The sequence below is a fragment of the Prionailurus bengalensis genome, chromosome A1 (assembly GCF_016509475.1).
Source record: "Prionailurus bengalensis isolate Pbe53 chromosome A1, Fcat_Pben_1.1_paternal_pri, whole genome shotgun sequence".
NCBI classification, from domain to species: Eukaryota; Metazoa; Chordata; class Mammalia; order Carnivora; family Felidae; genus Prionailurus; species Prionailurus bengalensis.
The window spans coordinates 19,104,909-19,118,443 of record NC_057343.1 but is presented as its reverse complement, the minus strand read 5'-3'; the positions used below and the strand labels follow the sequence as shown (position 1 = coordinate 19,118,443).

Genomic DNA, 13,535 nt, shown 5'->3' with positions numbered 1-13,535 from the left:
GCTGGCTAGAGTTGTGGTTCGTATGTTCAGTGGGTAGGGCACTCCATGCTGGGGCTGCCCTAGGGGGTGGCCACAGGTGAAGTGAATCTGAGCTAGGTCATTCCTGGGGATGTCCACACACGGTGCCCTGGCAGGACAGCTGAAGTTGAAATGGGTGCAAACAGAAGGTCCCAGGGTGCTACGTGCACAGAGCACCCTGGCAGGATAGCTGAAGTCAGTGCCAGCCGGTGTGCCCATGGCTCTCCATGCAGAAAGTGCCCTGGCAGGGTGGCTAGGTTGAGGTGGGGCACAAACTGGGAGGTCTTGGGACACTCCACACAAGTGGCACCCTGGCAGGGCAGCTGTTACTGAAGTGGGTGCCAGCCAGGGTGTCCTAGGGTCTCCACACAGAGGGTGCCCTGGCAGGACTGCTGAAGCTGAGGTGGGTGTACGTCAGGGTGTCCCAGGGTGCTCACTGAAGTGCAGAGGGTGCTCTGACAAGTTGGCTGGAGCCAAAGCAGTTATGAGCCAGGAGGTCCCAGAGCACACTGTGCTACAGGTGCCTTAGCAAGCCGTCTGAGGTCAATGTAGTGTGGGCCTGCAGTATTTCAGAATGCTTTGCACCCATGTGACTTTGATGCAATGGCTAGAAGTGTAGTGGTGCCTACCAGGAATGTCCTGGTGTGTGCCTTACTGGGGCCACCTCGGTGGGATGACTAGGGCTCATGTGGGCTAGGGGCCCGGGGCTCACTGGGGTTATATACTGGCTTGTGTATCCAGACCCCGCTCCTATCCACACTATCAAGGTGAAGGGGGGACATAAACCATGACATGGAACAGCCTGTCCAATCCAGAGAGATTTCTAGGAATTCCCCCATCATTTGGCAGAATTGTAGGGCTAGATGTTTTATATTCTAGTTGCCCTTTTAAACTATGGCTTTTTTCTGTGCCCCAGGGCAGATGAATCTCTTCTTGGACCCACAGTTTACAGCATCATTACTGTGTCTCCCTCTTTCTTGCTGTTCTCTGTGTGATTTGTCTACCTTTTGTTGTGCGGAAGTTGTTCAGTCAGCCCTCAGTTCTGCAAGAGGAATTATTTTATTAGTATGTATAAATATGGTCCATGGAGAAGATGAGTTCAGAGTCTTCTTATATCACCACCTTGGAATGGAATCTCAATTTTCCTTATCAGCTGGTCTACAATGACCTTACCTGGGGTACCTCATATCTGCTCCACATATTTTCATCCTCCATTAGGCTAGCCTGGGTGTGTTCTTATGTGATGACAAAAGGTAAGAGGTGGAGTGGAATCTTGCAAAAGGCTTTTGCAAGTTCCTGCATTGTGGCATTCCACTGACTAAACCAACTCATGTGATCGAGCACAATGTTGGAGAGCAAGGGCAGTACAAGGTAGATGCAGGGAAGGACAAAGTATTTGGACAATAAATGAAATCATTCTACTTATCCTAAGGCATGGAAACTCTTCTATACATGCAAAAATTTTTCAAACAATAACTAGTACATATTTGTAGTCTTGAGATTGGGGCAGTCGAATAAAATCCATTTGTAAATGTTCAAAAAGGTCTTGAGAGTGTGAACTGTATCTTATCTATGTTATGCTGTTTATGAATAAGACATGATTCTACTACTTTGCCAACTTTGAAAAATTTTCTAAACCTCTGTTGAATGAAAGGATAAACTACTTTATTCTTCCCATATGGGAATAGTTTCGGAGTAATTTGACCAGTACCCATTGGATGGATCATGTCACTTCAAGACAGTCATCCTCAAATTTCCAGAATCTATGTCTAGGAATAAAGCATTCTTTGCCAATATTGCTTTTCAGTAAGTTGAGCTGATGACTGTGAATTAATTATAACTCATCTAAATTGGTTCACTTTTCTTTTGTCGATTTGATGGTGATAAATATAAATTTAGCAACACTTAATATTAGCTAGGGTGTTAAAAAGCCACAAACTTCATTAGCTTGTAAGTCAAAGCAAAGACATTACTCTTGGTTTCTAGGGTGGTCTCTAGACTATTGATTTTTTTTCCCATTATTACAGTGTTATCTCCATAGGATATTGATGACATTCTAATAAGTCATGATCTTTTTATCATTTTCAATCAACATATGTGAAGAAGAGGTAATAAATCATCAGTTTTCATAAAATCCATAAATCATGAACCACCCTAAAAGCATATCTACTACCCATATGAATATTTATGGGATATGGCTCAGGGGTAGAGCATTTGACTGCATGTGAATATTTGGCCCCCTCTTTTGCCAGAATGCAGGCTCATGTCTGAGCTATTATTTCAGCTACCTCGGCAGACTGAGAATTCAGCAATGGAACGGCTTCAGTGCTTGCGTGTTCAATGATAACAACACAAATCCTGCACAGAGGATGCCTTTGTCATTTTTAAGATAAAAGCCATCTGCAAACTAATCTAACTCAAGTCTGACTAAAGAGTGCAAGATTCAGATCTTGGCATAATTAACTCCCGACAGAATGCTAAGCAATCATGTGGTTCCCCTTCACTCTTAAGAGAGAATACATTTGCAGAATTATATTGTTAACAACAGTGAATAGTAATATGCAGAGCAAACAGTGGAAATTCATAAGTGGTAAATTTGCTAACCGAAATGTCAAGTGTTGCCTAGAAGTAGCAAGGATTGTACATATGTGGGAATGAAGAAGCAAGCACTCTCGTGGGAGTGTCAACAGCCTGGCCACTGCTGCCACCACATTCTAGCAATGAGGGTGTACCTTCATCTCCAAATCAAGGAAAATGCTAAGGTAGACAATAGGCTTCTGGTCTAAAGTGTTATGTTTAGGTAATATTTGAGTTAATATTGTGTGAACACACCAGAGAGAAGGGTTTGGCACATTCAGGATACCCAAAGCCTTTTTGTTACCAAAAGGCTTTCAAAGAGTAGACAGCATTTTTCGCTTTCACATCCCAAGGAAGAGTTTCAGGAATTGTAAATTTAGTAAACCCATGCAAAGACTGAGCTATTGAGAAAAAGGAGATCTATATTGCCTACAGTCCTAAAAAAATCTTAGTTATCTTTTAGTTTTTGACCTGGGTTCAGTTGGATATTCTTTATTCTGTTTGAGGATGGAAACTATCCATCTATCCTCAAAAATGTAGTTTCTTCCTCAAAAAGTTAAAACCAGAGCTACCCTATGACACAGCAGTTGTGCTACCACATATTTACCCAAAGGATACAAAAATACTGGTTTGAAAGGGCACAGGCACCCCGATGTTTATAGCATCATTATCAACAATAGCCAAATTGTGGAAAGAACCAAAAAATCCACTGGCCGATGAATGGATAAAGAAGATATACATGTGTACACACACACACACACACACACACACACACACACACACTGTGATATTACTCAACCATCAAAAAGAATGAAATCTTGACATTTGCAATGACACGAATGACACTAGAGTGTATTCTAAGCAAAAATAATTTAGAGAAAGACAAATACCATGTGATTTCACTCATAGGTGGAATTTAAGAAACAAAAGAGATGAGCAGAGGGAAGGGGAAAAAAGAGAAGCAAACCAACCATAAGAGAGACTTAACACAGAGAACAAACCGAGGGTTGATGGAGGGATGGGGGGGGATGGGCTAAATAGTTGATGAGTATTAAGGAGGGTACTTGTGATGAACACTGAGTGTTATATGTCAGTGGTAAATCACTAAATTCTACATCTGCAACCAATTTTACCATATATGTTAACTAACTAGAATTTTAAAAACTTGAAATTTTTTAAAAAATGTGCTTCTTGGCAGAGTTGAACTTTCTTTTATATGCTTTTTGTCTCTATTCAGCTAATTAGTTTAAGAGGTATTTGGAGTCTTCAGATAAACTATTTAAGTCAGAAAACACAGCAGTAAATTGTCTATGTATTGAGTCAAGAATGGACTCTTGGAAAAAACTCAAATTCTTGAGTTTTTTTAGACATATAGAGAACTATGAAGGTGATTTTTTTAAATCCCAAGACTTAGCCATCCAGGCATATTAACTTTTTTATAAAAAATCAAATACTATCGTTAAGTGTGGGTATACTAAAGAAGGTTGCATATAAAGTAACCACTGTGACATATTTACTTGTTGAAGGAATGAAGGGCAAGACGGTATTCTAATGGTTGCATTATATTTCATTAGTGCTGTAATCAACCTCGAATGTTGGGTATTTAGGTGTCACCAATATTACTAATGCCACAACAGAGGCATAAAGACACAAAGACATAAAACCTTTTCTGGATAGATTCCTAGGAGTAAAGTTACCTGGTTATGGAATATTGAGTACTTTTAGGGTTCTCAAAATATATTCCCAAATCCAAGGGATTGTGTTAAAAATGAATCAAATGTTTTATTTTCATGCCATCTTTGCCAGCATTGGATTTTGTCATTAAAAAGGAAAAGGCTAATGTCATGGGTGCAAATGGGATTTTATTGTTGTTTTAGACTTCTTTATTGGTGAGGCTGAATATTTATCTAGGTAGGTTGTTACACAGTTAGATTTTCTCTTTTATGATTTTATTTATGTCCTAGATCCACTTGTCTATAGGTTGACAGAATACTATTTAAATTGTTATTATAAGTTACTAGTTTATACTAGTATAACTAATGTATAGATAATACTAGGCATAGTCCCCCTTCACTCAATTTTTTATCTGAAAAATATTCTCCCCTATTAATGTTTGTTGTACTGTAACATTTTTTTAAAATAGAAATTTCAAATTTTTATAAAGTCAAACCTAAATCTGTTGTCTGTTGATCTTCCACTGATTTAACAGTGCTTTTTCTTATCCAAAGAACTGGTTAATATTCGCTTAAATTTTCTTTATATTCCTCAATCAATCTGGATTTTATTTTGGTGTAAAGGAGCTCATGAATTTTTGACGTGTATGGGTCTATTTAGCACCCCCATTCCAGTATTATGCAGACTTGAAGCGTTTATCTTTTTGACTTACTATTTCCTCCTGACAATTTAACCAATTGATCAGTTTGATATCTTAATTTGTCTTTTCCCCAATACGAAGCCAGTAAACATTGCTCAGGGTACTATAGTCCTCAATTTTTGAGCTTTTTTATAGTCCTTTTGTTGTACAGAGACATGCACATGTGTGTATTTCAGATGGATAAATTTGCTGGAAATATTGTATTAGTATGGTGATAGGAACCATTTTAAATAATGTCTATTTGACAAGTTACACATATATGCACAAATTTGTGTCTATATACATATATGCACATATGCACACATGTGTATTCATTTTAGAAAATATGAAAACAGGGGCGCCTGGGTGGCGCAGTCGGTTAAGCGTCCGACTTCAGCCAGGTCACGATCTCGCGGTCCGTGAGTTCGAGCCCCGCGTCAGGCTCTGGGCTGATGGCTCCGAGCCTGGAGCCTGTTTCCAATTCTGTGTCTCCCTCTCTCTCTGCCCCTCCCCCGTTCATGCTCTGTCTCTCTCTGTCCCAAAAATAAATAAACGTTGAAAAAAAATTTTTTTTTAAAATAAAAGAAAATATGAAAACACAGATGACCCCCCAAAAATCTCCATATTGCCACCACTTAACTAAAATTTAATATAATTAATAATTTAATATAATAAAAATATTTATTTTTCTATCATGCATATACCATAATCATACAATATCACATCATGTATATCACACATGTCCAGTGTCATGCATATCACACACAATCATACTGTACATTTTTGCATTTATTCATTTAAACAGTGCATACATAAATTATAATGTCCAACTCATTATCTAAAAAAACCTATTCAGAAAATAAGAACCACATATTACTGTGAATTTATAATTCAGAACAAATTTACTTAAAGCCAGTTTACTTTCTCTGGTAGCTTTAAACAGTGTGTATTTATAGTAGAGGTTAATCAGAGTAGTCAAGCACAACTTTGTAGGCTATTTGAAAACCATCAGTGGATGAGATGGGACTTGGAATTTACATACTCTTATATTCCCTAAATCTCCCCTAAAAGCTTCCAAGTGAGGGACAAGTGAATAAAAGGTAATGACCAAGGGCACCTGGGTGCCTCAGTCAGTTAAGCATCCAACTGCTTTTTTTGGCTCAGGTCATGATCTCACAGTTCCTGAGTTTTAGCCCCTTGTGCACTCTTAGTGCAGAGCCTGCTTGGGATTCTCTCTCTCTCTCTCTCTCTCTCTCTCTCTCTCTCCCTCTCCCTCTTTCTCTGCTCCTACCCCCCTCTTGTGCTCTCTCTCTCTCTCTCTCAAAATAAATAAATAAACTTCAAAAGAAAAAAAAGGTTATGACCATTTCAGCTTCCTCCTAAGGAATGGTTTATGTTGGTGCCATGTGCATTTATGTAACATGTGTGCCTATTTTTTCTAGGAAGTTGTGCGGTTCCTGGATACCAAACATCAAGACCACTATCAAGTCTATAATCTATGCAGTATGTACATAGTCAGATAGTTTGCTACCATCAACGGAAAGCAGATCACTGCATAAAAGAAGATGATTCTGCTTTTACATGTCATTTAATCATAAGTATTTGGTGGCGGTGGAAAGTGAGTTTGAAAATCTCTGTGTTGCACTGGCTCTATTTGGTAGGAAAAGACCGATCAACGGCATACATGCCCTGGTGAGGGAGGCAGGAGGCTTAAGTGGAGGCAGAGCCATGGGAGGTAGAATCTGCCCTAATGGTATTAGGTTTGGGAAAATACTTCTATTTTTCCTGCCAGCTCATGTTTTGAAGACAGGCAATTCAACGAATACATTTCTAATTCACTAGGAGTGGGGTACGAGGACAGCAAAGCCCAAATTAAAAAAAAAATGCAAGTAGTCAATAAACAAGGGGAAATACGCTCAAAGAGCAAAACCCTGTAGAAAGCAGATTATATCCCAGTTTACTACTCTGCCTCTCTTGACTTTTCCTGTATATTAAATAGACATTTCCAGGAGGCAAGCACTCGGGTTGGCCACTTTTGCTTCTGCTCTGTGGTGTCTCTCTACCCTATGATAACATGATGAATAGCCTGATAGAAAATTAAAAGTAAGTTCTGTTAAACCCAAATAAGTTGTGCTTAGGTTACTCAAGGTGGACAAACCACTACTATCTCTGTTTTTCAGACTCTTAATATTCTTACAGCAGCAAGAGCCGGTCAGAAACGTTTTAAAGGTGGATAAGGAATTTATAATACAAAAGTATGACTTATTCATAACTTGATCCTTTACTATGTTATTAGGCATAGAAACATGACCCATGCATCATTTCTTGTAGGTGAAAGAGCCTATGATCCTAAGTACTTCCATTACAGGGTCCGGCGAATCATGATTGATGATCACAATGTCCCCACACTAAGGTAAGTTTTATGCCAAGTTGGCTGTCAAAAGAAAGCTAAATACCCTGGCCTTGATTTGTGGGTGTATTTTAATTCAACTAAAAATTTTGCATTTGAAATCAGTGAGATGTTGGCATTCACCAAAGAAGTAGATGAGTGGATGGCTCAAGATGATGAAAACATCATAGCAATTCACTGTAAGGGAGGCAAAGGTAAAAACTCTCTTTTTTTTCTAAATTTCTAAAATTTCTCTTTTTCTAAATGTTAATACATTAAAGTACAAGAACAAGATACAGACTGCTGCTAATTAGTATTAACAGTTATTAACATATTTAATAATTTTTAAAAAATATTTATTATTTATTTTTTGAGAGAGAAACAGAGACAGAGTGTGAGTGGGGGAGAGGCAGAGAGAGAGGGAGAGGGAGACACAGAATCCGAAGCAGGCTCCAAGCTCTGAGCTGTCATCACAGAGGCCAATGCAGGGCTCAAACTCATGAACTGTGGGATCATGACCTGAGCTGAAGTCAGATGCTTAATTGACTGAGCCACCCAGGCACCCCAGTTATTTTTTTTAACTTTATTTTTTTGATGTTTATTTATTTTTGAAGGAGAGAGAGAGACAGAGTATGAAGGGGGAGGGGCAGAGAGAGAGGGAGACACAGAATCCGAAGCAGGCTCCAGGCTCTGAGCTGTCAGCAGAGAGCCTGACGTGGGGTTCGAACCCGTAAACCAGGAGGTCATGACCTGAGCCGAAGTCGGAGGATTAACCTACTGAGCCACCCAGGCACCCCATAGGCATCCCAGTTATTAACATATGTTGATGTTAGCTTCAAGACTGAAGGAAGCAAAGGAAACAGGAAGGAGGGAGGATGGACGGTAAAGACTAAGGAAGGGAAGAAAATAGGAATAACAGAAGTAAGGAAGATTGAGCATATTTTTTTCTTGTTTCTGACTGCTTGCGTTTCTTCATTTTTGATTTGCCAAAATATCTATGAAAATAAAAACGTGTTTAATTTTAGAAACTCAGAACACTTTTATTGAAGATTGTTCTTAAATTTTGTGAAAACCTTTTAAAGTTAAGGAGCCAACAGTGATGCTGCTTCAGAAACCAAAAATCAGTGGAATTTTTATAGAATAGAGATACAAAGAAGTTGATTTTGGTGAGGTAAAATGGAAAAAAAGTGTTTGTAAATTCAATCAATTTAAGTCGAGTTAGATTTTTCTCTCATTCAGCTTTAGGCTTTAATAATCATCTAAGCATATTTTATAATTTTTGACAAAGAAGTACATTTTTAGTAGGCTACAAAACAGTTTTTTATTGTATTCCAGGAAAACACAATACTTTAAAACTGCCTTAAAAAGTAAAAAAAAATAAAATAAAATAAAATAAAATAAAATAAAATAAAATAAAACTGCCTTATAGAATTGAGTAGAATCAAGTTTTAGTCTTACCTGAAAACTTATTTCAAGCCCATTAATTAGTAGGTAGATTCTGTCTTTAGTTCCATAGGTTGAAATATTCTGGATATGTAATTTATAATACCACAGAGAAATGAAGACCATAGGTGGAACTATACGGAATTGCCTGTTTTTGACCATCTTTTATTTACAAAAATGGTCATTTCACGTAGCTCAACCTAAAATATTATCTCTCATGCATGCAACTGGCTTCTGTTTTCTTTTAATAAAAGCTAATTCCCTGCTTGAAGGATAAACCTTCATTTCAAATTTCATTTTTAAATTTTTTCTGAGAGGGGACTTAAAACTGTTCTGTGTTCACATGTCTTTCATTGACTTTCCTTTAGGATTGCTTGGGGGCTGGCATTCAGGTGGTAGGCACCAGAGTAGCCTCTTTTTTTCAAGTTTTCATTCATATTGATTTTGCTCTCTTCTTGGTAGTTGGTGCCTATACATTACCAGTAGTATCATGATAGTCAGAATATTTTACTATTGACCTATGAGACTACTTTAAATAAAGCGGATGCTAATTTTTTAGTATAGTTGACACACAATGTTAAAATAAAAACACTAGTTTGAAAAGACCTATGCACCCCTATATACATTGCAGCATTATGTACAATAGCCAAGATCTAGAAGCAACCCAAATGTCTATCAATAGACATCTATTGATGAGTGGACAAAGGAAATGTGGGGGGGTGTATGTGTGTGTATACATACACATGCAATGGAATATTACTCAGCCGTAAAAAATGGATGCTGTTTTTTATTAGTAGTTTATATTATAAATATCTCCTCCCACTGTGTCTTTTAACTTGATTATGATTTATTTTGTCACAGAAGCCATTCTACACTATGTTAATTAGCTTGGATTTAAATACAATTAAAAAATAAATATTTATAATTTTGCATGTAGTGAAATTTATCAGTGTGTGTGTTTTTGTGTGTGTGTGTGTGTATGTAGTTATGTTTTGTGTGTGTGTGTGTGTGTGTGTGTGTGTGTGGTTTGTGCTTTTTGTCATGTTTAAGAAATCCAGGCTGTACACTGAGTTAGTGAAGGTATTCTATTACTTATAAAATATTATTAAAGTTTTATTTTTTACACTTAGGCCTCTAATCTAATTGAGATTTGGGGAAGGAGGTGTTTTTGTTCATATGGACAGACAGTTGTCCTAACCCCATATATAGCAGGCTCATTTATTCCCTCATTGACTTAAAACCCCTTCTTAGTCATGTACCAAGTTTTAATAGAAGTTTGGGACTGTTTCTGAGTTCTTTATACCACACAACTGTAATTTGTTATTTAAAAAAGTTTTTATTAAAGTATAGTTGATACAATATGTTACAGTAGTTTCAGGTGTACAACATACTAATTCGACAAGTCCATACATGATGCTATACTCCCAACAAGTGTAGCTACCGGTCCATCGCTATGCAATGCTTTCATGATACCTTTGACATTGCTTTACGATGCAATTGACTGTATTCCCTGTGCTGTACCTTTCATCCCCTTGACTTACTCATTCCATAACTGGAAGTCTGTATCTCCCACTCCCCTTCACCCATTTTACCCAAAGCCTCACTCCCTTCCCTTTGGCAATGACCACTTTGTTTTTTGTATTTATAGGTCTGTTTCTGCTTTTTGTTTTTTACAGTCCACATTTAACTGAAATAATAGGTGTTTGTCTTCCCCTGATTTATCCCACTCAGCAGAACACCCTCTAGGTCCCTCCATGTTGTCACAAATGGTATGACCTCATCCTTTTTATGGCCGAGTACTATTCCATTGTGTATGTATGGCACCTCTTATTTATCTATTCATCTATTTATGGGCACTTAGATTGCTTCCATACCTTGGCTATCGCAAATAATGCTTCAGTGACCAGGGGTATGAATACATCTTTTTGAATTAGTGTTTTTGTATTCTTTGGGTAAATACCAAGTAGCAAAATTACTGGATCATATGCCAGTTCTCTTTTTAAGGAACCTAAGGAATTTTAAGGAATTCTGTTTTGAGGAACCTCCATACTGTTTTCTGTGGTGGCTACACCAATTTACATTGTCACCAACAGTGCACAAAGTTTCCCTTTTCTCCACATCCTCACCAACACTTGTTATTTCTTTTTAATTCTAGCCATTTTGATAAGTGTAAGGTTATATCTAATTATGATTTTGATTTGCATTAACCTGATCATTAGTGATGTAGAACATCTTTCCATGTGTCTGTTGGCCATCTATATGTCTTTGGAAAAGTGTTTATTCAGATTCTCTGCCTCTTTTTAAATCAAATTATTTGGGGGGGGTGGTGGTTGGTATTGAGTTGTGTAAGTTATTTACATATTTTGGATATTAACACCTTATCAGATGTGACATTTGCAAATATCTTCTCCCATTCAGTGGGTTGGCTTTTCATTTTGTTGATGGTTTCCTTCGTTGTGCAAAAGTTTATTTTGGTGTAGTCCCAAAGGTTTATTTTTGTTTTTGTTTCCCTTGCTTGAGGACACATATCTAGGAAGATGTTGGTATGGCTGATGTCAAAGAGCTTTCTACCAATGTTTTCTTCAAGCAGTTTCATGGTTTCAGGTCTCACATTTGGATCTTTAACTCATTTTTAGTTTATTTGTGTGTATGGTATGAGAAAGTGGTCCAGTTTCATTCTTTCACACATATCTGTCCAGTTTTCCCAAAACCATCTATTGAAAACACTTTTTCCCATTGCACATTCTTGTTTCCTTCATCCTAGATTAATTGGTCCTATATCTGTGAGTTTCTGGGCCCTCTATTCTGTTCTATTGGTCTATGTTTGTCCTTTTGTGCCAGTACCATACTGTTTGATTACTATACCTTTGTAGTATATCTTGAAATCTAGGATTGTGATACATTCTTTTTCAAGATTGCTTAGGCTATTTAGGGGTCTTTTGTGGTTTCATACAAATTTTAGAACTGTTTTTTCCTAGTTGTGTGAAAAATGGTATATATGTTGACAGGGATTACATTTAATCTATGAATTGTTTTTGGGTAATACGGACATTTTAACAATATTTAGTCTTCAATTCATGAGCATGGGCTGCCTTTACATTTGTTTGTGTCATCTTCAATTTCTTTCATCAGTGTTTTATAGTTTTCTGAGTACAGGTCTTTCCCCTCCTTGATTAAGTTTATTTCAAGGTATATTATTATTTCTAGTACAATTATAAATGGCACTCTCTTCTTAATCTCTCTTTCTGCTACTTCATTAGTAATGTATAGAAATGCAATGAATTTCTGTATGTTGATTTTGTATCCTGCAATCTTACTGAATTTATCAGTTCTAGTAGTTTTTTGGTGAAGTCTTTAGGGTTTTCTATATATAGTATCATGTCACCTGCAAAGAGTTTTACTTCGTCCTTACCAGTTTGGATGCCTTTTATTTCTTGTCTGCTGTAACTAGGACTTCCAGTACTATGTTGAATAAGAGTGATGAGTAGACATGCTTGTCTTGTTCCTGATCTTAGGGGAAAAGCTCTCAGTTTTTTACCATTGTGTATGTTAGCTATGTGTTTTTCATATATGGCCTTTAATATGTTGAGGTATGTTCCCTCTAAACCTACTTTGTTGAGGGTTTTTATCATGCATGGATATTGTACTTGGTCAAATGCTTTTTCTACATCTGTTGAAATGATCATATGGTTTTTATCTTTTCTTTATTGATGTGATGTATCATGTCAGTTGATTTGTGAATATCGATCCACACTTGCATCCCAAGTATAAATTCCATTTGATCATAGTGAATGATTTTTTTGATGTATTGGATTCAGTTTGCTAACATGTTGTTGAGGATTTTTGCATCTGTGTTCATCAGAGATATTAGCCCATAGTTATCTTTTTTTTTTTTGTAGCACCTTTGTCTGGTTTTGGTATCAGGGTAATATTGGCCTCATAGAATAAGTAAATTTCCTAATTTCCTTCATCTTCTTATTTTTGGAATAGTTTGAGAAGAATAGGCATGCTCTTCTTTAAATGTTTAGTAGAATTCACCTGTGTTGCCATCTGGTCCTGGACTTTGTTGGAAGTTTTTGGATACTGATTCAACTTCATTACTGGTAATCAGGTAAACATATTGTGTTTCTTCCTGATTCAGATTTGGGAAGTTCTATATTTCTAAGAATTTATGCATTTCATCTAAGTTGTCCAATTTGTTCACATACAATTTTTCATAATCTCTTATAACCCTTTGTATTTCTAGAGTATTGGTGATTATTTCTCCTCTTTCATTTGTGATTTTATTTATTTGAGTGCTCTCTCTCTCTCTTTTTCTGTCTGTCTGTCTCTCTTTGATGAGTCTGGCTAAAGGTTTATCAATTTTGTTGATGTTTTTCAAATAAACAGGTCCTAGTTTCATTGATCTGTTCTATTGTTTTTTAGTTCCTATTTTGTTTATTTCTGCTCTAATATTTATTATTTCCTTCCTTCTACTGGTTTGGGGTTTTGCTTGCTCTTCTTTTTCTAGGTCTTTAGGTGGAAGTTTAGGTTATTCATTTGAGATTTTTCTTGCTTCTTCAGGTAGACCTCTATTGCTATACACTTCCCTCTTAGGACAGCTTTTGCTGCAACCCAAAGATTTTGGATCATTGCGTTTTTATTTTCATTTGTCTCCATGCATTTCTTGATTTCCTCTTTGATTTTTGGTTGACCCATTTATGGTTTAATAGCGTGTTATTTAACCTCCATGTATTTGTGCTCTTTACAGATTCC

At 36.9% G+C, this 13,535-nt stretch overlaps 1 protein-coding gene across 1 annotated transcript in view; it reads left to right on the top strand.

Annotated features, from left to right (window-relative positions):
- The window catches only part of LOC122481814 (phosphatidylinositol 3,4,5-trisphosphate 3-phosphatase TPTE2-like), a 98,344-nt gene that overhangs the window by 27,829 nt on the left and 56,980 nt on the right, over nucleotides 1–13,535 (top strand). Inside the window, exons 7-9 of the mRNA XM_043577936.1 lie at nucleotides 6,391–6,451; nucleotides 7,280–7,361; nucleotides 7,464–7,552. Coding sequence (XP_043433871.1) covers nucleotides 6,391–6,451; nucleotides 7,280–7,361; nucleotides 7,464–7,552 — 232 coding nt within the window. The remainder of the gene's footprint in view (nucleotides 1–6,390; nucleotides 6,452–7,279; nucleotides 7,362–7,463; nucleotides 7,553–13,535) is intronic.